The sequence below is a fragment of the Typha latifolia genome, chromosome 1 (genome assembly GCF_019914945.1).
Source record: "Typha latifolia isolate L0001 chromosome 1, TyphaL0001v2, whole genome shotgun sequence".
NCBI lineage: Eukaryota > Viridiplantae > Streptophyta > Magnoliopsida > Poales > Typhaceae > Typha > Typha latifolia.
Window position 1 is genome coordinate 3,528,809 of NC_133086.1, and position 22,172 is coordinate 3,550,980.

Here is a 22,172-nt window from a genome sequence, read left to right on the forward strand (position 1 = left end):
ATCAATTACTAATTTGTTCTTAATATCTCTCTCATCTATTTTATATCAAATAAAAATATATTAATAAAACATAGTTTCTAGTCACTCGTAAAATAAATTATTTATTTTAGTAATAACAAATAAAAATTACTATTTTATGAAATTATCCTCTATCCTTATGCACAGACTCTAGATTAACGGAAGCGTTTAATAGAGATTAGGAGAAATTGAATTGAAGAAGTGAAATTTAAAGCAATGTCAGAAAGAAGTTGCAATTGGTTAGAGAGTTTGTGAGGAAAAAGAGTAATAAATTATCATAGTGGGCATAATTAGGAGGAAAGAATTTTAGAAGGAGATGAAAGGAAAAAAGATTGACAAAGATTGGGATTAAAAAAGAAGTATAGATATATTAATGTAAGTTAAGAAGGAAGATTAAAAATAATTTCAGCACCAATTAGAGTAAATATTGGTCACACGTCAATTTTGGATAGAAGTGTCATTTTGAAACATTTAAATAGCTCATAGGTCTCACTATTATGTGGTTTTGCTTGAGGGTTAAATAAAAATTTTCATTTCCCACCCTGACGATATAAACATTAAATTCTCTGTTTCCCGGGTGTTGCTCTAAGTTCTCCCAGCACTCCAGCAGTTAATCTTTCAGATTAAAATTCAGCTATAGCTTCGTGATAAGGTTAGTTTTAGATAATTAAACTAAATAAATCAAAAGGATGTACCTATTTTGGATTGTTTTTATTTTTCTTAAAGGTTATATAATTTGAGTGAGCCAGACATCCATGAGAAGAACTCTGTCCTTATTCTCGTGAACTAATAAAACCAAGCAAAGGGAAGCACTTCCAATCCTTCGCCTAGATCTCGTTTCTGCTCCTCTTTTTTTCCTCCCTTTGGATAAACCCAAGCAGCTCCATTCACTCCTCTTTGTTCGTTCGCAGTTGGTTGTTGTTAACTTGTTACTCATATGATCGACATAAGTGCTTCTTTGAGTCTCATGACTCATGACCTCCAACAATAAAAGAAGACAAATAGTAAATGTAAGTATAACTACTCTTTACACAACACTATAAAAATACCAGTAAGGCTGTCTCTCAATTACCATGTCCAAGATGGCTACTACTATAACGACCCATTGTTTAGTAATCCTCTTACTCTGTTACTTCTTCCATTGCTCCTCTGCTGCTCATCACAATCACCATGACAAGAATCACCTCCCATCTGCAATGGTGGTAGGAACTGTATACTGCGACACTTGCTTCCTGCAAGAATTCTCCAAGACCAGCCGCTTCATCTCAGGTTGATCGGCTAGCTCTCTCTTATTCCCTCTACATTATAACCATCTATATATCAAACACATGAGATATACAAAACCTTGATCCACCATGCACAGGTGCTTCAGTGGGGATCAAATGTGGAGATGCCTTCCAAAAGGAAGTGTTAACCAACCGGCGCGGCGAGTTCAGAGTTCACCTTCCGCTTGAAGTGATCATCAAAACTTGCTCAGTGAAGTTGATCAAAAGCAGCGATCCATACTGCTCGGTAGCATCGCCTCCGATGACTAACGGACTCCGTCACAAGGCGAGAAGGAACGGAGTCCATGTATACTCTGCTGGGTTGTTTACATTTAAGCCATTAACACAGCCAGAACTCTGTAACCAGAAGGTAGAACAGCCTGCGTTGTCATTCCCTCCAATTCCAACAAATCCCTTACAACCGCCATCCTTTTTCCCACCAAATCCATTTCAGCCACCGTTGCCTTTTCAACCGTCGCCGCCGGCATTCCCCTTCCCTTCATTCCCCTTCCCTCCAAATCCTATATTTCCTGGCTTTCCAGTTCCACCGGGTATTCCTTCAAATGGAGCCTCTCCATGATGAAGCTGCTTCCTTTTGGCATAGATGCATGTGTTATGTTACTATTTACCTATATATTATTAGAAGTTGCGACGATGAATAAAAATTGAAAGCATAACAATTGTCTTTAACGATGGCTTAGTTTATACCCTGTAACTAATTAAGGACGAGTCTTGAAGAAGTTATTAATCATCTAGAGAGTTAATCTTATGGTTTAATAAACAAATAACATTGTGTAAAAAAGATGCTTTAATTCATTTATAATGAAGAAGAAAGGATAAAATAAGAAATATAGTTATCTAATTTCCCACTACTAGGTTGGGTAATCTACTACTTGTCCCTTGGATCCTATTCAAGTGGTGTATTATTGGGACAAGTGGACCTTTTGTAGGCAGAAAGAGATACAGAATTGCAAACGGCCCCACATTTCTTTGGAACCAATGGAATAGCTCCACTTATTCCTCACTAGCACCATCAAGAAGTTTCTTAGTGGATCACACCCTCCACTCCATGCTTCTCTCCAAGATCATGGTAAAAAGCTTCCACTAGCACTAACTGTTCCAATCATGCAAAGGAAAAAAAAGAAAAGAAAGAAAGAAAGAAAGAACTAAAACAATCTGATCCGATAACGAAGTATTAAAGCTTCAGGCTTTGTTAATTTTGAGCTTTCAGATAAGCTGAAGGTAAGATCTTGACATCAAGAACTGAAATCATGAACAATAACAAGAAGTTAGGATTCAAAACAATGTTGTTTCTCTCAGTAACCCAAATCAAATACAGCAAGTTCAACTTAAGTGACTACTAGATCCAACAATCATCTACTATTACATTGAGAAATTCGATACAAAGCTAAAAGAAGTAGATAATATATGGACAGAGTTAACATCAAACTCTACCTTGCCTTCCAACCCCTGCAGAAGAAGATGAAGAGTTACTCTTTCCACCCATTGCCATCTGATGTTGATACGGTGATGATGATGGCGGAGACCCGTACATCTGCTGCCCCATCATCATACCACCACCATACATCCCTCCGCCGCCGCCATCGCCGCTTTCCTTGGACTGCAAAGAAGAGCTCCCCTTCTCCCCCTCCGTCTCTCGAAACTTTTGGAGATAGACCTTGAGAGGCTCAACGTACTCCTCGAATCCAAGAGTGGCCATGGCCCAGAGGAGGTCATCGCCATTGACGGTCTTGCGCTTCTCCCTCTGACACTTATCGGAGGCCTCCCCTGTGACGAAGCTTATGAACTCGGAGACGCATTCCTGCACCGTCTCCTTCGCGTCCTTGGAGATCTTCGCGTTGGCCGGGAGGGCCTTCTTCATGATCCTGCTCACGTTCGCGATCGGGAGGAAGCGGTCTTGCTCTCGGGGGGACGAGAAGTCGCCGTTCCCTCCGGCATTGCTGTTGTTCGGGCCGCCGGATTCGTTATCCGAATCCGCCATCGATCAAGATCGCTCCTTTAGGACAGATTTCGAAGTTTTGATGGATATCCAGATGGGAAATCGAGATTCCTGAGCTTGTTTGGGAGATAACAAGATGTGATTTATGACAAAGGAGACACCTCTCGGACTGCAAAAGAACTCCGACAACACTCGTCTATTCCATCGAGATAGTGAATAGAAGGCAAATTAGAAAGAAACCAAGAAGGGAAAACCGAAGCAATAGTTGAGAGTTGAGAGTTGAGAGTTGAGAGTAGAGAGTAGATAGCAGAGAGCAGTGAGTCTGTGACCAAGAGAGAGAGAGGAGTCGGGAGAGAGGAGTTGGAAGAGAGAACGGCCGAGACCGTTGGATCTTGACACTCGCAACGCATCGAAAGGTGAAACGCGGAAAGATGCGGACCGTTTAATAAATGATAAGTGTGACAAAGGTGGGACCATCTCGGCCGTCGATGCCGAGCACGTGCTAACGATTGTACGTAGGTGGGAGGAAGGAGGTATCGACTAGCGAGGGACCATGGAATCGAACTTTGACTCTTTAATAATCGTGCTGCAACAACTAATCGAATTATTTCGAATTTAAGTATTTAACTTATCCATAGATGATTTTCTTTTTCTTTTTTGTAATCCATGGATGATAGAACGAGTAAATTGGTAGTTTTTTTTCTTCTTTCTTTCTTTTCTTTCTTTACCTCACTTGTAAAAGTGGATAATGCCTCGTGTCCGAAATAGTACTGTTCTCTATATATCCACGATGATTGGTTGGAACTTGATCTTTAGATACGCACTATATCCTAGATCTATTGAAGAGGAGAAACTACTTCGGAAAACGAAATTAAGTATACAATTGCAAAGAATATTAATGGAAGCTATGTTAAAAGGAAAACCTAAAAATAAATAAATAAATAATTTCCACTTCAGCCAGATTTGATCGCCTTGGGTTCTTTGAGATTGATGGCCACGGCTTACTTCGATGCAAAACGTGTAAGTTTCGGTGCTTAGTACGTGCTACTACTTCAGTACTAATTGCTAGCCAGTATTGCTACTTAAATGATGGATGGACGGCAATGAATTCGTTTAATTAATGGCTGGAAATATACTCAAAGAAACAGTGCATGCAACGTTAGACGGTGTATGATATTATTTACGTACAGTGCATGCTCATGAACTCTTAAGAGTCGTACGTTTAATTGATACAAGTAGCTAGAGACATGGCAACCAATACCTAATCATATTTATGAACTAAACTGGTCTAAAATTGGGTAGATCGCTCTGCTATTGATCATGAGAGGACCGACTCCTAGCACAAACTCCATAAGAAATTCTATTCAATTAAAGACAAAAATCTACGAGAGGAAAAGCCAGCAAACAAAGATATTAAATCATCTTATTAGTGTTCCATGCGTTCTCTTTTTTATCTTAAGTGGTTAATAGCTTTCGCTTCATCAAAACATATATATCTAAATACTTAGATAGATGGCTAGCTCTTCTATTATCTGCATAAACTAATTGTTTCTACTTTTAAGAGGTGATTAGTTGCTAAATATTAGCGAAAGAAATCATTCACTTTAAAGAATTTCTCTAATTTTTTTATGCTTCATTACAATAATAGATTAAAAAATAACTTTCTTATCTATTAAAAATAGCTTTCTTTTTGTAAAATAGAATAACTTTATTAAAATGAACTATTTTAATGAACTTCACTTTTTAGCAATTAAATATATCCTTAGTAAAAGTGTTGACGACAAAGTAATTATGATTATGATCAAATTAGCACATAAAACCAGTCACGGAAACCTATAAAAAGCTGCCTATGTGCTTAGTATTATATTATGTTTTTTAACAATATTATAAGACGATGCCATATATAGTTTGATGTCTACATATTCTATAGGCATAATCTAGTTAGTGGTTTATCTTGATAGTAGTGTTCTATGTCTGTTGGATTCAATTTGAGCCAAGAAATACAAATTAGTTGAGCATCACATCTAGTTAACCTCATACGCAACATTCAAAATTAATGCCATCAGTAGACATCTGGCTCACGTAAGAATAACCCAGAAATTAACGCACGATTAATGCAAAGCTAATGCTAGAATAGTTATTATAGTTGCCATCGAGATGGTTTCCCTGATCACAAGGCAACTAAGAAGAAGACTTATGCAAACCCATCATAAATGGGCAATGATGGTGATATACGTGGCTATATCTATTGTTACATGCGTGTAAGCCATGTACATGTTCCAGTTGAGTCATGCTTATTTGCTTCTCTTAGCCTATAAATAACCCCCACAACCTCCACTCTAATCTTAATTAAGTAAACTAATTGAAGGGAGTGACGGGGAGAGAGAGAGATGGCTCTTCGATGGTTCTTTCCTGCAACGAGTACGCAAATAGTAACTGACACAAAGGTGAATGTGGTTAGCTGTGTGGGAGGAGGAGGTGAATGCCCAGTGATAAAAAAGGACCATACTTTGAGCTTTGAAGGGTTCCAAATGCCACTCCATTACCCTCGTTACAAGAAGGAAGACTACCAAAAGATGGAAGATTGGAGGTTGGATTTGCTACTAAAGGAGTATGGATTGGTCCTTAATGGATCTCTTGAAGAGAAGAGGGCCTATGCGATGGGAACCTTCTTGTGGCCTGATCAATTGTAAGCAGGATTCTATCCAGAGGCAATATGCTTATTATTGAGGCTAAACTGAGAGAGAGAGAGAGAGAGAGAGAGAGAGAGGAGAGAGCTAAAGATGAGTTTGTTTATACATACTTAAGAAACTAATGAGCTTTTAATTACCTTTTTGCATGTGTGCGTGTGTTATTTATTTAGCTTCTCTATGTAATTAATCTTATAATGGAACTTTTCCTTGGTTTTTATATCCTTTTAGATGTCTTAGACTTCTTCTGATAAATAATTAATGTGATATGATTATTGCTTTGGTGCATGAGCTCGCGTAATCGATTGATATATTAGATATATTGTATCCGAGAAAGATTAATTCTATATGAAAGAAGGCCTATCTAACTGTACTCGTAATTTCTGGATCTTGAATGGGGTAACATGCAAATATCAAATAATTAACTTTGGGAGGGTTATAAAAGGAAAAGTACCGTCTTAAAAGGAAAGAAATCCAAGCAGACTAGAGCAGTCGGGAGGGATGGGGGGCGCGAAGGCGGCTACTAGAGCCGTCGCTGCCGCCGTCACCGCTGCGCTCTCCATCGCCTTTTCCTACTACCTTCTGCACAACAAGATCTCGAAGCTTCCGTGGAAGAAAGCTCGCAAAGTCTCTAAGAAGAGCAGGAAGAGGAAGGGCCTCGTCGAGGCCATCGGCAACACTCCTCTCATCAGAATCAATAGCCTCTCTGATGCCACTGGATGCGAGGTACGGAAAGTTGATATCTTTGTCAACATGGTTTTTCTTACTTTTGTCCGCTTAAAAGAGGGGAATTTTCTTGATATTTGACAATCTACGAGAAGATTTGAAACGAACCCGCTTGAACTTTTTTGTTTAATTTGTGACATTTTTTGCTATTTTGTTTCAGATTCTTGGGAAAGCTGAGTTTTTGAACCCTGGCGGGAGTGTGAAAGATCGCGTGGCGGTTAAAATTATAGAAGAGGTGGTGGACCCATCTCCTATTTCTTTTGTTGATTTGCTTCATTTGCTTTGAATTGGTAATGTTGGTTACAAAACAGCTCAAAATTAGACGCGAGCTTGTTATTTGTATTGCCATGTTTTGATTTCCGAGCTGATGGAAACTTTGGATGCATAGTTTCTCATTTTGTGGTTTTAATATTTAAATTCTAGCCCCCTTTGGCTTTTCAAATACACGTATCAGGCTAAAGATGTGGTTATTTTTAGGCTTTAGAATCTGGAGAGCTTGTCCAAGGTGGTGTGGTGACGGAGGGAAGTGCTGGAAGCACCGCTATTAGCTTGGCTACAGTTGCTCCAGCATTTGGATGCAAATGCCATGTAGTTATTCCGGACGATGCTGCCATTGAGAAGGTAAATGAATTTTTTTCGTTATCTTAAGCTAATATTCTGAGTTCCCTAATAATTTTCTTATAATATCTGACAATGGTGCAAAGATTATCTCTTTATGAACAAAGAGTTTCAGTGTAACAGCTGCTAAATTACTAAATTAGAAGATCCCAATTCTTCAAACTAGGCATTCTCGGAGACTGGCTTACCATGTGATGCAAAAGCTTATCTCCTCACCGTATATCTATGCAGTAGCTAATTCCTCTAGAAGTGCAACTTTTGTTGACTTAGACCACCTACCTTTTGATAATTAAGGTGATGTTTTTTGTTTCATTGAGGGATTATTGTGTCCTCAAAGAGATGAATAGCTGTTAAAACATCATAATTAGAGTATGGCTCATAATATTAGGTGTTGCTAGAATTTATATGCCTTCCAACATGTTTCTTTGAGTGGTTCTCAGCTATCGTATATTACTTACTGAGTGAAGGAATAAGGGCAGCAACCATAAATTTAGTTGTAAATAGAATAGCAGGTTGGTAAATTCTCAAGTAAACACACTAGATAACAGCTTTATTATTGTTAGTGCCTATGATATTTGTCAATTCAGCATACTTTTTCATACCCAGTTTTTCTCAGGTAAACAAACTAGATAACAGCTTTATTATTGTTAGTGCCTATGATATTGTCAATTCAGGATACTTTTCCATACTCAGTTTTCCCAATTCAAGAATATTTGTGCCTAGCAATTGATGCATACTTGGTTGTTCTGTGTTTATCTTGGACCTATAATTTTGTGAAGGCATCCTCCATAAACTTGCTGACCTAGGAATTCAGCCATAAGGATGAAATTAATATTGTAAGAAATCTATTAGAAATTTAACTAGACTATCTGGACTATCAATATAGACTACAGATAGTTTTGTTTTTGTAATCTTGCATTTCTTTATATGAATTCTTAGGTTAAAATAATATTTTCCAGTCTCAAATACTCGAGGCTGTTGGAGCTACTGTAGAAAGAGTTCGGCCAGTTGCCATCACACACAAGGACCACTATGTTAATATTGCAAGGAGGAGGGCATCAGAGATGACTAAGTTAGCAACAACGCAAGGAGAAACAAATAAAATGGAAGGCAATGGATCAGTACACATCAATGGTGATATGCCACAGAAAGGAGAATTTCATCCCATCTCTTCTACCAACTGTAGAGGGGGTTTCTTTGCTGATCAGTTTGAAAACCTAGCAAACTTTCGTGCCCACTATGAATGGACTGGTCCTGAGATATGGGAACAAACTGAAGGAACCTTGCATGCCTTTATTGCTGCTGCTGGTACAGGTGGGACTGTTGCTGGAGTTTCACGATTTCTCAAGGTACTTGTGTTCGCTGACTGTAATTTTTACATCCAAATTTCAGTCAAAAGAGCAGTCCTCTAGACATTCCTCAACTTCTTGAGATATTTTTCAGGAAAAGAATCCAAACATCAAATGCTTCCTTATTGACCCACCCGGGTCTGGTCTATTCAATAAAGTCACAAGAGGTGTCATGTATACTAAGGAGGAGGCTGAAGGCCGAAGGCTGAAGAACCCTTTTGATACTGTAACTGAAGGAATTGGAATCAACAGATTGACAAAGAACTTTATGATGGCCGAGCTGGATGGAGCTTATCGAGGAACAGATAAGGAAGCTGTTGAAATGTCCAGGTCCTTAATCTGAACTTTTGTATCATCAGTGATAGTTAGTAAAATGCTTGCCACAAACTTGAGGGATCTTAGTATGGATTAATGAGCCAAGGAGGGCGTTAATTAATTCTTAATTTCTAATCATGATTTTCTCAAATGCTTACAGCAATTACCCATGGCTTTTACTGTGGTCTCATTAAGTCTTACCATTATTATAAGAAATAAAGTAGTTTTCATGTAACATTATTAAGTTCACATTGAGCTTCGCCTGACTCCTTGGCCTGTTGACTGTTGTACCTTTTGAGATAACGACTATGAACTTTTTTTATTGCATTGTCGTGTTTAATTCATACTAATTTTAATTATCTTCTTGCAAAATTAATCTCAGGTTCCTTCTGAGAAATGATGGGTTATTTGTTGGGAGTTCTTCAGCCATGAATTGTGTTGGGGCTGTGAGACTAGCATGGGCTTTGGGTCCAGGCCACACAATTGTGACCATCCTGTGCGACAGTGGGATGAGGCATCTAAGCAAGTTCTTCAATGATAAATATTTGGCTGATCATGGCTTAACCCCAACTGCTACTGGCCTGGAGTTCCTCCATAATCCTTAAAGAGTTTGATTAACCTACTTGCACGAATGTGCATGCTGTCTTCATCTATATTTGGTCTTATATATCTTCAAATGAAAATGGTGAAAACTAAGAAGAGAAGAATTGCAGTGTGCAAGAAACGCTGCCTTTTGAACCTTTATGGCAATGTGCAGCGTTGAATTGCTGAGCAAATGGATACATGGCGGGTTATTTATTCTGTGGTTAAAAGGCTGGCTACCCTTCTTAGACACATGGTGATCATCTAGAGAGCCTAAAATTCTCTGTTTCTCGACTTGGCTGACAGCAAATTCATGATTGTACTTGTGATTCTCTTATCTATTGGAGATTTGTAAGTTCTGTTGCCATTTAGCTGGTTTAGAAATTGGAAATTATTGGACACTCACAACCCTAAGTTTTGCAGAACCTTTTGGTGCCAATTTGCCATTCATTTATCTTTTTTCCTACATTATACTCTAGAGTGTACACCGGAGTTGTTAAATGAGAATATGATAAGGTTTTGCTAGAAATATAGCAAGATTCATGTAACATATTGCATCTTCTGTTTGGAAATTTCATATGTCCGAGCATGTTTTAAATTGATCCCTCCTGCTATATGTTCCTGTCATTATTGTGAACTGAGGTGCATTCTCTATGTATAGAATTGTGACGACTTTGGAATTGACAAATCTGGTATTTGTTTGGATTTTGAAATTTTGTCCAAGAAAAGTTGGCTGAAAGGGATCAGACATATTAAGGTGAAAATTGAAGAGTTCATGACAAACTTCTTTGTTCCTGATTTTCAAGCAAAGCAACAGAGCATATGATATAGAAAATGACGAACTGCATCACAAATTTATTTAAAAGCACCAGCAGTCTATGATTCATTGATCACAGTAAAATTCATTATATTTGATGTTTAAGAGGCACAACGAGATTTGACAGTTGTGCCGATAATCTGATACTGTGACCTTAATCAGAAGTACAAGTATTGCCCATACAGATTATGATGCTGACATATGTATTAAGAGGAAATAAAATCAAAGAGGGATTCCATGAAATAGTATTCAAGAATTAAGATTTGAGCAAGTAGTGCTACACGGTTTGGATGATGTTTTTGGTAGAAAAATCTCCAATCAACACACCAGAAGTAGTAAGTATGTAGAAAATCCTATAATTATGCTTATCCCAGAAAAAATGTAATACTAAAAATTGTGGAAATTTTTCCCAAGCCAAAGCAACAATTATGCAAGTCTGTGTCCTGTCGTTAAGCTGAAGGTATCACTAGAATGTAAAAAATTATGAATCATCTTTGTAACCATTTAGATCTAAGTAAAATATGTACAGACTAATGCAACAATCTGCTGCCATAAACATGTCCAAAACTTCCACAACACAAGTTGTAGTTCAACTCTACCTGCATATTTAAGGTCCTTTAGAAATGTACACTTCAAGAAAAGATTGATAAAAATTTGGCTACAGCAGAGATATTGAAAGAACATTATGACAAAGAAGGCAACCGTAGGTGAGAATATACCGAATAACATAACAAAGAAGAAAGTATAACAAGAGTCAAATAGCCAACAACTAGCATTATGCACCAAAACTGAAGTAAGGAGACAGAATCCCTGATATGTGTAAGATAATGAAAAATATATTTGACTAACTGAGAAAAAATTCTCCTCATAGATGTCCGTAGGTAGTCTAAGCAGCAACTAACTCGGATGAACTTTTTGCCTCAAACCATGACTTAGCAGCAACATTTGTTGTCAGAAACCACCCAGCCTTATCAGGAGCCTCATAAAATGGTGCATTTATTTCCCTAAGATGAGACAAAAATGTAGATGCTAACCCTTTGTCTGAGTATTTATGTTTCCCATGCCCCGTATGGATTCCAAGTAGTGGAGGTAATTCCTCCCCATTTTGTAAGGCCTTCGTCAAATCATTCACCCAAACATGCAGAGCAGTTAGAGCTGCTCCAAGCGAGAGACTTCTCACATGTAAAGACCATTGAGTTGAAGATTTCGATTGAAGAGCTGCATATATCTCAAGCCGTAAACCTAGGTCCAGGAGCACACATGCTCTTTCCATTTGATTGAGGTTTACACAGAGATCTATCAGACAATTACAATAAGCCTTTTTCACCTCATCACTGATGTTGTTGAAGAGCTCTTCAGCTCCTTCTTTCATTGCCTCATTGCTGTTACCCTCATTAATCAGTAGCTTGACAAAAGGACCCAACTGAGAATTAGCTCTCTCAATACAGCCAATCACCTTCACTAATTCTTCCGGTGAAGTCTGAGTCAGCACATTCAGGAGACAGCCACAGAATCGGTCGTCAGGTGAAATACCCAATTCCAAGAGCTTATCGAATGATCTTACTACATCATCAGTACGTTTAGCTTTCCCATAGCACTGAATAAGAGATGTAAGCACAAAGATATTGGGTTGGAAACCAGCTTCTAACATCTCATTCAACAAGCTTTCTGCCTCTGAAACATCACCGCTACAAGAGTAGGCAGTGATCAAGGACGAGTAACTCCAACTATCAGGTCTACTACCATCCTCTAACCCCTTCATCTCTTCAAATAACTCTGCAGCCTCATCAACAGAACCGATATCAGCACACATTGATAGGAGCATATTATACAAGATAACATTTAGCACCATCCCCTTCTCCTTCATCTGCCTGTATATGGTCAATGCATCTTCAGCATACCGAGCCTTGCTATATGCCCGTAGAAGTGCAGCATATGTGGATTTATTGGGCAACAACCCCTTATTGATCATCTCCTTATGAATAGTTTTCACTTGCCATGGCCTTCCAGCCCTGCCCATGGCATCCAACAATGTATTGTAAATGACCAAGTTTGGCTTCACACCTAGAGCCTTCATCTCCTCATACACATTCAATGCCCCATCAAAATTTCCTGAAGTACTATAAACTCTTATGACAGTGGCAAATGTAACATGATCAAGTCGCCATTTTTCCTTCCGAGCGCGGTCATACAATCCGAGGGCCATCTCCACATTGCCCGACCGCCCATAAGCATCAATCATTGCTGAGTAGGAAACATCATCCGGGATGCACCCAAAATCGGGCATCTTCTCGAACCACTCCACCGCCTTAGACGGCAGATTACAGAGCCGCGCGCAACTGATTACGGTAGAGAAAGTAACATTATCTGGCCCAACACCCTTCTCCAACATCTCTTTCCAAAGGGACTCCACCCCATCCCAATTCCTACATTTCCTTAACACTTTAAAGGTCACATTAAAGAGAATTACCTCCTTGTTGAGCTTAACATTCTTCTGGAACCACCGGAGCGCGAGAAAAGCGTTCTCAGAGTTCTCCATGTTGTTGAGGATGATCACAGCGTCTTGCTCAGTTGAGTCAACACCCAAATCGGCGAGGAGGCCCGAAACCGCGAGCTCAGCCGGCTCGCAGGAGTTGAGGGATTCGGCGAGCTTGACGAGGCGGCCGTATCGGGTATCGGAGGACTGCCGGCGGAGGCGCGCGGCTCGCGGGCTATTGGGGTTGACCCAGATGGAATTCTTGAAGGTGGCATTGGGCTTCTGGGTTGTGGGTCGGGAATCTTGGTCTTGGGAGGGTTCCGGAGATGGATTCGGTGTGGTTTGAGGAAGTGGTTCTCGGAGAGAGACTTTGCGTGGTTGAGAAAGTGGAGAGGAGAAGGTGGATGATTTGGATTGGAATGGGGAGAGGAAGGAGAGGGGTTGGGTTCTGGTGAGGTGAGACTTCTTGTTCTTCTTCGTCTTCCATGGGGAGAGAAGAGAGGAGGAGGAAGAGGAGGAGAGTGGAAGGAGATGGGGTGAGGAGAAAGAGGTGGGAAAGGTGGGAGTTTTAGAAGGGGGTGGAGTAGAAGAGAGAGGGAACGCCATCTTTCTTTGGTTTCTCCAACGGTGGTGGATGGGAAGCTCGGGGCTTTTAGAGTGGAGTGGAGTGGCAAGAAGCATAAAATCTCTTATCTATATATTTCTTGGACTGGGGTTTATGGGCTTCTCTGTGATGGGCCGGCCCAAGTACAAAATCCCAATTGAAATCAATTTTTAAAAAAAAATATTTCCCTCTCAATATGGAATATTTTTATTACAGTATTGGATATTAAAAATTAAAGTATAATTAAATGCAAGACCCTACTTATCCATCGCCATTAGTTTCCTTTATCCGATTTACCGAACTCGAACATCGAGGCGGGAGAAAGTGGATGGGGGGCGCCGTTCACCGGCCCCATCCGAAATATCTCTCACGGCTAGGGTTTAGGGTTAAGAAACTACTCCGAGAATATAATTTTGAGGCCAAGTTTTCTCGATCGATTTAAGCAAAAAATTTCCATGCAATTCGCCTCTCGGCTTAGTTTCCGCTCTAGCTTTCCTGAATCGCCATGGGAGCATCGAAAGCGAAACCTCGTTTCCCGTTCCAGAATCCATAGGCTAAATTCCACATCTTTCCCCAAAGATCCAATCCTTTCCAATCCTCTGAAGGTTAACTGCCCATTTAAGCTAGGGGAGATCGATAGATGCGATGCCGTCAGCCCCGTCGAGCTCCCCGTCGTCATCCACAGGTCTGGAAAGGCTTCTCGGTACTTCTGGGATGGCGCCAGTCTCCGCCTTGTTGTATTCGATCAAGAAGAGATTTATAAATTTGGCGACTTTAATGAGTTTCGTCGGCTGTTTGAGATTTTGTCCAAGGCTGTCCGGGATTTGTTAGTTCCGCGGCAAGTTCAGGAAAATTATATATGTTATCTGAAGTGGAAGCTAATTCATAGAATCTTTAGCTCCTCTCTACAGGTTCTAGCCACACAGGTATATTTTAGATTGGTTTCTCCTTTCTTGTAGATAGTTTGATATGGTTAAGGAAAAGTTGTATCTTTGTTTGTACTCGACCTTATCATTTGTGAGATTTTGTATTTTTAGATGTAAAGAAAGTAAACGTTGACCTGGCCGTAATATTCCGAGGTTTTTAGGTTGGGGCATGTCGGATCCATAAAGGTGGTAAAATATATAAGAATATATTTATCTGCTTGTTAATGCAAACTTATAATTCTATGGGTTGTACCTAGATATCGGAATGTCCTGAAAACTTTTGGGTCATCTCCTCTTTATTACATTCCTTGAGTAACAGGGGGTCACAAGTATCTGATCCCATTTTTCCCTCTTCACAAAAAAATTGATGTCGTACTCCTTGTAGTTGACAAGTGGTCTTACTTTGAGCTTATTATCATGAGATTGTTTCATTCTAAATTATCTAAGAAATTTATATGTTCTTTTCCCCTCTTTTATTGTCTAAGTGGGGCAATTTGCGGTAGGCAATGTTCCGAGCAATAGGAATTGGCTACTCTCGTTCGCTTGCATCTGCAGCTGCATTGAATTGGGTACTAAAAGATGGTCTTGGACGTCTTAGTAGATGCATATATACTGCCAGCCTTGGATCCGCATTTGATACAAATTTAAAGGTCTTTGTTTGTTTGAGATTTGCTTGTGATTTTCTTTTTTTTATTCGTTAAGTAGTCAGTTAACCTAAATTGGCAATTTCATTTTGTGCAGAGAGTGAGGTTCTCAACATCTGTTCTGTTTAGCTTGAGTATTGGGGTGGAATTGATGACACCTGTCTTTCCCAAATACTTTTTGCTTCTTGCATCTCTAGCCAATGTTGCCAAATCTATTAGTCGTGCTGCCTACCTTGCAACTAGTGTAAGTAATTAAACTTATTAAACCTTCTTATTGTTAAATTGTTTCTTTAGTGTTTGAGAGTTTATAGATTATTTTTGTTGTCTCTATACTTTTCTTTCATACTTACCATGTTGACGTTCAAGTGGAACGTACTTTATATCTGCAGTATTTACTGTACTTTTTTTATTGATTAACACTGGATTAGTTAACCAGTACCAAAAACAAGAGATCGAACTTTCAACTTTTCAAATATAGCTAAACCTTTTGCATACATCGAATAACTCTGGTTGTGGCACTATATCTTTCAGCAGATTTTTCTAGATTGAATTGAGGGGGAGATTGGTTTCACATTAGGTAACTATACAGCTAGTATAAGGAGTTGTCAATAAATCTAGGAAAGTTGATCATTACATGGAGAAAAAGGATCCTTATAGCCAACACAAATAGTTGGAACTAGAGTTTAGTGGTGTTATGGTTGACAATTTTTGTACATTATGGCAAAATCTGTTATTATTCTACATTTGCTTCGGCTCTCTGCCTCTATTCATACATCATTCCTGGTATTAAGAACTTTAAACAAAGGATTGCCTCAACTTCCTTCTTTCCCTAATTCTGAAAAAAAAGATATTGAACTTTAAGACTCTTAACCTACAAAATTGAAATCACTAGTTTGCCGTACGTCCCTTTTAAAAGCCAAATATATCTATTTTTCTGTAGTCAGCAGTTCATCGGAGCTTTGCTATTGCTGATAACCTGGGTGAAGTTTCTGCAAAATCTCAGGTCAACAACTTATTCTTATGTGCTACTAAGTATTATATCTTGTTCTATTTAATAAGCCTTTCATATCTCTCTTACAGATTCAAACTGTTTGTTTTGATAATCTGGGTCTCTTGCTTGCTGCATTGTTAAATTTGATCTGCAAGAGTAACCAAAGGTACTTCCTTTTTGAACTTCGTTTTGCAATTTTGCTGCGGTCTAATCTGGCAATTCACACATGTAAATCTGGCAAATACCATCTGAGTAACACCTCTTACACCAAGCAATTTTTTTAATAAAATGGTTGGTAGAACTGTGAATCACAACTCAAAATTCAGGGTTCTTGGAATTATACAAAAGAGAAACATATCGGCTAGTTTTTCATCTGCCATTAACCTTGTAAAAGTTAGTCTCGAGTTCTTAAAGACAAATCTTGGCAACATCTTCTTCATGTTTTGTGGTGTATTCCTGCCAAGGCAGTGTAAGTGAGAGATATGGAGTATTGGAGTATACTAAGTAAGGCCAGATTGGTGGATAAAGTGGTTTAATTTATTTGCTGCAATTCAGGCTTATGCAATCCTGTGGAACTATTGAATGGTCTCCTCTATGTGAAAATACTTGCTACCTGAAGGGAACAAAGATAGCTCTTGTTGTATGGATTTTCCAGTTGGGTACAGCAAGAGGCCGTTTTGCAGTATATTATCAAATGATTAATTTGTTAATAAGAGATTAGGAAGATCAGGAAATTTCTATCTGAAGGAAATCTCATATGTTCTTTGCTTGTGAATGCTGAATAAATACAGATGTTAAGTGGTACAATTATACAGAAATTTCCTTTTTAAGTTTGAAATTCATTTAGTTGAAACCAATCTTGTACTTTCCTATATTCTTATATATTTTTGCTAATCTACTTAGTATTGTTATGACTGCATTTCATGTTGTTGTTGCTTGTGTTACCTTTTTCTCTTAACTTTACGGTTATTGATAGCAATTGACATTCTGTAATTGCCTTTAAGTTTTCAAGCAGGTCTTCCGTTCGTTGTGTACCCTATTTTTGCAGCTATGGATTTATTTGCTATTTTCAATGGACTCAAGTTTGTACATCTGCAAACATTAACCAAGGTCTGTGGTCTACTCTTTTGTTCACTTGACTTTGCCAGATAATTAGAATGCATTTGCAGGATAGTTGTTTGCAATCTTCTCTCTCTCTCTCTCTCTGAACTCTGTTTCTCATGTTTCTACTATTTTATCAGGATAGATTGGAGATAATACTTGATACATGGATTCATTCAAGATATGTCCCATCACCTGCAGAGGTTAGTGGCAGGGAAGGCATCGATATCTTTAGACAGAAAGGTGAGATTTCTCTGCATAATATTGTACTATATCCTCATCCTATGCTACATATTAATTGAGAGAAAACCAGTGACGGAAGTTACAGATGATTAATAAGGTTTGGATCAGGAAGCAAGCTATGGCCAATCAGAATTGGGTGTCTTGATCTGAAGTATTCGTCGTCTGTGCTGCCACTTCTTACTTTGCAAGCATTACGTGCTGAAGATCTTTATTTTATTTGCATGGAGAGATCTTACGGGGGATTAAGACGAAAACAAGTTTGTTACACAGAAACCCCCTATTTGAATTTTACAAATATTAGTCACCATGAAGCTTAATGTTCTTTTTTCTTCGAAAAGAGATGCTAAATTTTCTTGATTTGCTAGGAGATCGTTCTTTGTTTACGAGAAAAGGCAGTTTCCTCGGATATCATTATTGGCCTGTTGCAGGTAATCATAGTTTAGGCAGAATTTAGTTGACTTAGTTCTCATCTGCATAGAAGAATAACAAGTGATTAACTTGACTATATTTCACTAGTGCATTGACCGTTATATTTTCTGCGACAGGCATGTCTCATCAGGAGGTCATTGCATGAGAGCAAGACCACCTGGAAGTGCTTCTCAGAAGACAGAGTCAATGAAGACCAAATCTTAGCTGACTGGTTTAATGTTGTTGCTGAAAGTAAAACTCGTGCATATGGAGATACAAAGGACTTGAAGGAAGAACTCCGAGCGGCAGGCTGGATTGTGAACAATGTTCTCTTGAATTCCCGAGAGCAAACGAGGTACAGCATTGTAGATGCTGATTCCAGTCAAAGAAGATAGTGGTAGTAAAGCCAAAACTGTCTAATTGCATATTTGGAGGTTTTTATTAGTTAGCACTCTAATGTTAACAGATAAAATAGCCACAAACGGTACTCTTTTTTCCTTCAGAGACAGACAGAGACAGACAGACAGATAGAAGAGTAACTTGTTCTTGGTTAATTCTTTAACTTATCTGTTCGGGAATTGTATATAGTAAATCTTTGGTTTTGGTTGTATCCTTTGCTTTATTGTATTTTATACAAGATTAACATCTGAAGTGCTACTGATTTGTGGCAATTTATCCATGGATTTCTTTTGCCTTTTTTGCATATACATTAATTGTGACGGATTAGATTTCCATCCTAATCCTAATAGCTGTCGAACCAATAAAAAAAGAAGGAAAATGTTCAACTCGTATACGCCTTCTACTCGGGAAGTTACTGTTGGCGGTAACAATCTGATTCCAAAGAGTCACAATAAATTCGATCAAAATAATATAAATAACTTACAGATTACAGAATATAAAATTCTGAATAGTCGAATTTAGTGTTGGACACTATCTCCTTAAGACCAATTCACCCTCTACCGATTGCTTCTGGAACAGTGGACGTCAGACTGACAGCCTATTTATAGAGGTAACTTGACCCGTGCGTGCGAATCGAGCCGGGCCGAGCGACGCGCGTGTGTGAGTTAAGTTGCATAGTAACTTTTACCCACAAAATAGGTACCCCTTTTGGGGCCCAAAGCCCATAAGAAGTTTGTTACTTATATACCATACTAACATTTCTCAAATATCCAATATGGTACTAAACTTCATTTTTCTTTATTTTCCATTGCCATGATACCTACTTTAGAGCCAATTTTCATTCACTTCTCTTCATGGATTTGACTAAGTAAATATTTGATAATAAAGTACACTTTGAGCTAAATTAATTCCACCATTAAACCATCATTAATAATGTGTGGGCCCCACTTAAAACTTAGCTCAAAGTTAATAAAAATTCATGTCAAAAACATAAAATTACTAACGGTTACCCAATACTCTGCGACGACTACAAGAAAGATTGAGAGATCTACCTCTAGGATGCGGCACTTGCTTTGCGTATCTATAAAAACAACTCGTCTCTTAATTTCCTACAGCCACTGCTATTCTCTATTGGATTATAAATCTATAATCATCTTATCATACCCGACTAATTAAAGGCCTCATTTGATTAGTACATAAACTTTTTTAATTACGAATTAACTCTTCTTTATCCGTAAATAGCACCTAAATACAACTCTCTTTAGAAATGTGCACGAGTGTGATCTACTTCTATATCAGGTGAGAAGATGTGTAGAGCTAGCTAGGAAAAGGATTGTCGAGCCCTTTTCCTTATACCCTTTGTAGAGAGATACTGGAATCCCTAAGCACCTCCTTTTGTAGTGCAACTTGCTCAGGCTCTTATGGGACTCCTTTCTTCTTGCCTTGGGATTGCCTCCCTATTCACCAGCATTCTCTATAATTACTGGTCTTCTCAGCGAACATAACATTATTGATTGTTGCGGCCAAGGCTTCAGCAGGCCACCGACCACCCTATTCGGCCTATTCTGGAAATTCTTGTGGAACGAAAAAATGAATGCATTTTAGGAGGCAAGCCCGAATGTCCATCAACTTATGAGACTCGCTCTCGGAAATTTGCAAGACACCAACTAACTTTAATTGAATTGGTAGGTATTTTTTTCATGATTAAGAAGGTCATAGGTTCGACTCCAACTCTAAATATTATAATAAATAAATTATTTAGTGATATGGCTCGATTCAATTGATGGCTTGACAGTACGATTAATTTATAGGCAATGGCTTGAAGCAGCTAAAAAAGCTCAGTGAGGCATAAGTACATTTGTATCTAATGAGAATTGACCATTTGTCCAGCCTATATCTAGCATTCGGGCTCATGAATGATAAAAAAAAATATAGCAAGACCCAACCCATTTTTATATAAAGGATGAATATATATTCTTTATATTCAATGATCTTATGATTATATAATTATATATAAATATGTCATGTAAAATTTGTAGTGGAATATATAAGTTTCTCTCTGGAGATTTTCTGTATCCTTTATATTTGCCATCCTCCACTACTTTCTATTCTCTTTCCTAGGATGGCGTCCTCCCCCGGAATCTTCCTCATATTCTTCGTCGTCATTTTTTCCATCCACATTGTAGTATCCCAACAGCATAGGAAGTTTAAAAATATGTGGTATTGCAATGGCCCAGGAGCGTAGGATCTCATAACTCATGTACCTCGATTATTTTTCCCTAGCTATTTCAACAATTATGAGTATCATTGTTGCAAACTTGACCATTGCAACCGCGTAAAATTCAAATTTTTTGTCATTTAAAATTTAAACTTCTTACCATATTTTTTAGAAAAATGATAAACTTCTTACAACTCACTACTATACTCCACTATTTTCTGCAAAGCTCCCTCTTATGGCTGCTATACGTGCATCCCATAGTTGACACGTTCGGACGACGTATTAAGAATTCCATCCAAGTGATCTTTCATCCGTTTGAACACCCATGCCGGTCACTTAGGAAAGGAGTAAATTTATGTGCTTTTACTTATGTATTAAAAATGAAATATTATATTAATATAAAAATCTAGTTTGTATTACTCCACTACTCTCTTTTCTTCCTTGTTATGCTCCATGGATGTGCTTCTGGAGACACTTCTCTTTGCATATATATATATATACAAAGCGATATACGTTGTTTGTAACTGATCTACCGAAGCACTGAGACATGCATTAAAATGACAATCTATTTTCAGATTTAAGATTTACTCTGTTGGCATAAATGAAACTTATATTCGAGGCTCGGCCCATCTAGCTAATTACACAACATTTCAAATGAAAAATTAATGTTTGAACTTTGGATTAGAAATTTGTATTAGTGAGTTCCACGAGTGACTGACTGTACTAGCATTTGAATTGAATATAGTGTTTGATCCTGTCGCCTTTTCTTCATTTAAGAATTTGCACGTAAATATTTTTATCTTCTTTTTTCATTTAAATTTAAACTTCATACCGTTATTTTTTAAAGAAATTTAAATTCCATACCGTATTTTTTTTTATATAAGAAAAAAGCGTATAATATCCACGACTCCGTATCTAACTCCTCTCCTACGTACTACTCCTACTGGGACTCGGACAGTCGCCACTGCTATAAAAGGAACGCGTTTGTCCTACAACTACACTCGACCTCCGCTCTGTTGCTCCCCTGTTTTTGTTTGTGTTTTGTTGCTCTGCTCCTTCGCTCTCTTCCTCTCGTTTTTTTGTTTGTTGTCCTCCTTTGTTGCTCTTCTCATAGTCATGGCTGCTGCTACTCTCGGAGTTCTTTCCTTCCCATTCATCCGCACCCGCGCCCATCCACCGACGACAGCCACAGACTATTCCGCCTCCTACTCGGAGCTCAACGCCTTCCTCATCATCGTCGCCGTCTTAGGATGCATCGGTATCTTTGCTATGGTCCTACTCCTCGTATCAATCTGCCGCCGCCTTCGACGTCGTCGCCAGAATCGTCGAAGACCTCTTGCGTCCGGCGACGTGATCCTCGACTCTACTCCCTGGGATGAGATTCTCATCGCGGTGGAATTGGCCGAAAGGGATCGCTGGCGCGTGGAGAAGATCCCGGTGACGGTGTATTCCCGCCAGGGGGAGGGGGAGGGGGAGGGGGAGATATGCGCGATTTGTTTGGAAGAAATGGAAGGAGGAGAAGAGGTGAAAGTGATGCCGAGATGCAAGCACACATTTCACGACGACTGCATCGACCAGTGGTTGGGCGTGGTTTCGGCGTCATGCCCAGTTTGTAGGAATCTTATCGTAGCTGAGAAAGAAGCTAAAAAGGACCACATTAGTATTGACGTCTCATATTGAGATTCATTGTAATTCTTGTTGATTTTTTCATTCTTTTCATTATTAATTGTTTACTATGATTAATATTCTTTGATGCATGTATATATATGTATATATACACATTGCTTCTGATCAAATCGAACCATATTTCTTAATTGCTCCA

At 38.7% G+C, this 22,172-nt stretch overlaps 7 protein-coding genes across 9 annotated transcripts; 5 read left to right on the forward strand and 2 right to left on the reverse strand.

Moving 5' to 3' along the window:
• The first annotated feature begins 1,100 nt into the window (after window positions 1-1,100).
• On the forward strand, window positions 1,101-1,877 carry LOC140798387 (uncharacterized). Its single transcript, XM_073152197.1, has 2 exons — window positions 1,101-1,287; window positions 1,382-1,877. Exons 1-2 carry the CDS (start codon window positions 1,101-1,103, stop codon window positions 1,861-1,863), a joined length of 669 nt encoding a protein of 222 aa, XP_073008298.1. The 3' UTR covers window positions 1,864-1,877.
• Window positions 1,878-1,889: 12 nt separating this feature from the next.
• Window positions 1,890-3,638, reverse strand: LOC140780627 (nuclear transcription factor Y subunit B-3-like). Of its 2 annotated transcripts, none has more exons than XM_073126299.1 (2): window positions 2,739-3,636; window positions 1,890-1,912 (listed from the first exon to the last, which is right to left on the reverse strand). In XM_073126299.1, the coding sequence occupies exons 1-2, from the start codon at window positions 3,283-3,285 to the stop codon at window positions 1,905-1,907; spliced, it is 555 nt and encodes a 184-aa protein (XP_072982400.1). In that variant the 5' UTR covers window positions 3,286-3,636; the 3' UTR covers window positions 1,890-1,904. The 2 variants fall into 2 exon arrangements, with proteins under 2 accessions (XP_072982400.1, XP_072982399.1); XM_073126298.1 differs by lacking the exon at window positions 1,890-1,912 and adding an exon at window positions 2,079-2,546 and having other exon boundaries at window positions 2,739-3,638.
• Window positions 3,639-5,578: 1,940 nt separating this feature from the next.
• LOC140799052 (uncharacterized) lies at window positions 5,579-6,155 on the forward strand. Its single transcript, XM_073153182.1, has one exon. The coding sequence runs from the start codon at window positions 5,634-5,636 to the stop codon at window positions 5,934-5,936; it is 303 nt and encodes a 100-aa protein (XP_073009283.1). The 5' UTR covers window positions 5,579-5,633; the 3' UTR covers window positions 5,937-6,155.
• A 253-nt stretch (window positions 6,156-6,408) lies between these two features.
• LOC140780588 (cysteine synthase 2) lies at window positions 6,409-10,071 on the forward strand. The gene is made up of 6 exons (XM_073126232.1): window positions 6,409-6,659; window positions 6,820-6,894; window positions 7,137-7,280; window positions 8,237-8,626; window positions 8,721-8,956; window positions 9,324-10,071. The coding sequence occupies exons 1-6, from the start codon at window positions 6,435-6,437 to the stop codon at window positions 9,544-9,546; spliced, it is 1,293 nt and encodes a 430-aa protein (XP_072982333.1). The 5' UTR covers window positions 6,409-6,434; the 3' UTR covers window positions 9,547-10,071.
• Window positions 10,072-11,044: 973 nt separating this feature from the next.
• On the reverse strand, window positions 11,045-13,479 carry LOC140780788 (pentatricopeptide repeat-containing protein At4g16390, chloroplastic). The gene has a single exon (XM_073126547.1). The coding sequence runs from the start codon at window positions 13,420-13,422 to the stop codon at window positions 11,227-11,229; it is 2,196 nt and encodes a 731-aa protein (XP_072982648.1). The 5' UTR covers window positions 13,423-13,479; the 3' UTR covers window positions 11,045-11,226.
• A 238-nt stretch (window positions 13,480-13,717) lies between these two features.
• Window positions 13,718-18,408, forward strand: LOC140780667 (protein root UVB sensitive 4). 2 transcript variants are annotated; one of them, XM_073126364.1, is made up of 10 exons: window positions 13,718-14,346; window positions 14,832-14,996; window positions 15,088-15,234; window positions 15,931-15,993; window positions 16,071-16,147; window positions 16,986-17,091; window positions 17,223-17,325; window positions 17,434-17,582; window positions 17,691-17,753; window positions 17,871-18,408. In XM_073126364.1, exons 2-10 carry the CDS (start codon window positions 14,853-14,855, stop codon window positions 18,126-18,128), a joined length of 1,110 nt encoding a protein of 369 aa, XP_072982465.1. In that variant the 5' UTR covers window positions 13,718-14,346; window positions 14,832-14,852; the 3' UTR covers window positions 18,129-18,408. The 2 variants fall into 2 exon arrangements, with proteins under 2 accessions (XP_072982465.1, XP_072982464.1); XM_073126363.1 differs by having other exon boundaries at window positions 14,850-14,996.
• Window positions 18,409-21,466: 3,058 nt separating this feature from the next.
• Window positions 21,467-22,030, forward strand: LOC140798482 (RING-H2 finger protein ATL64-like). Its single transcript, XM_073152328.1, has one exon. The coding sequence runs from the start codon at window positions 21,467-21,469 to the stop codon at window positions 22,028-22,030; it is 564 nt and encodes a 187-aa protein (XP_073008429.1).
• The last annotated feature ends 142 nt before the right edge of the window (window positions 22,031-22,172 follow it).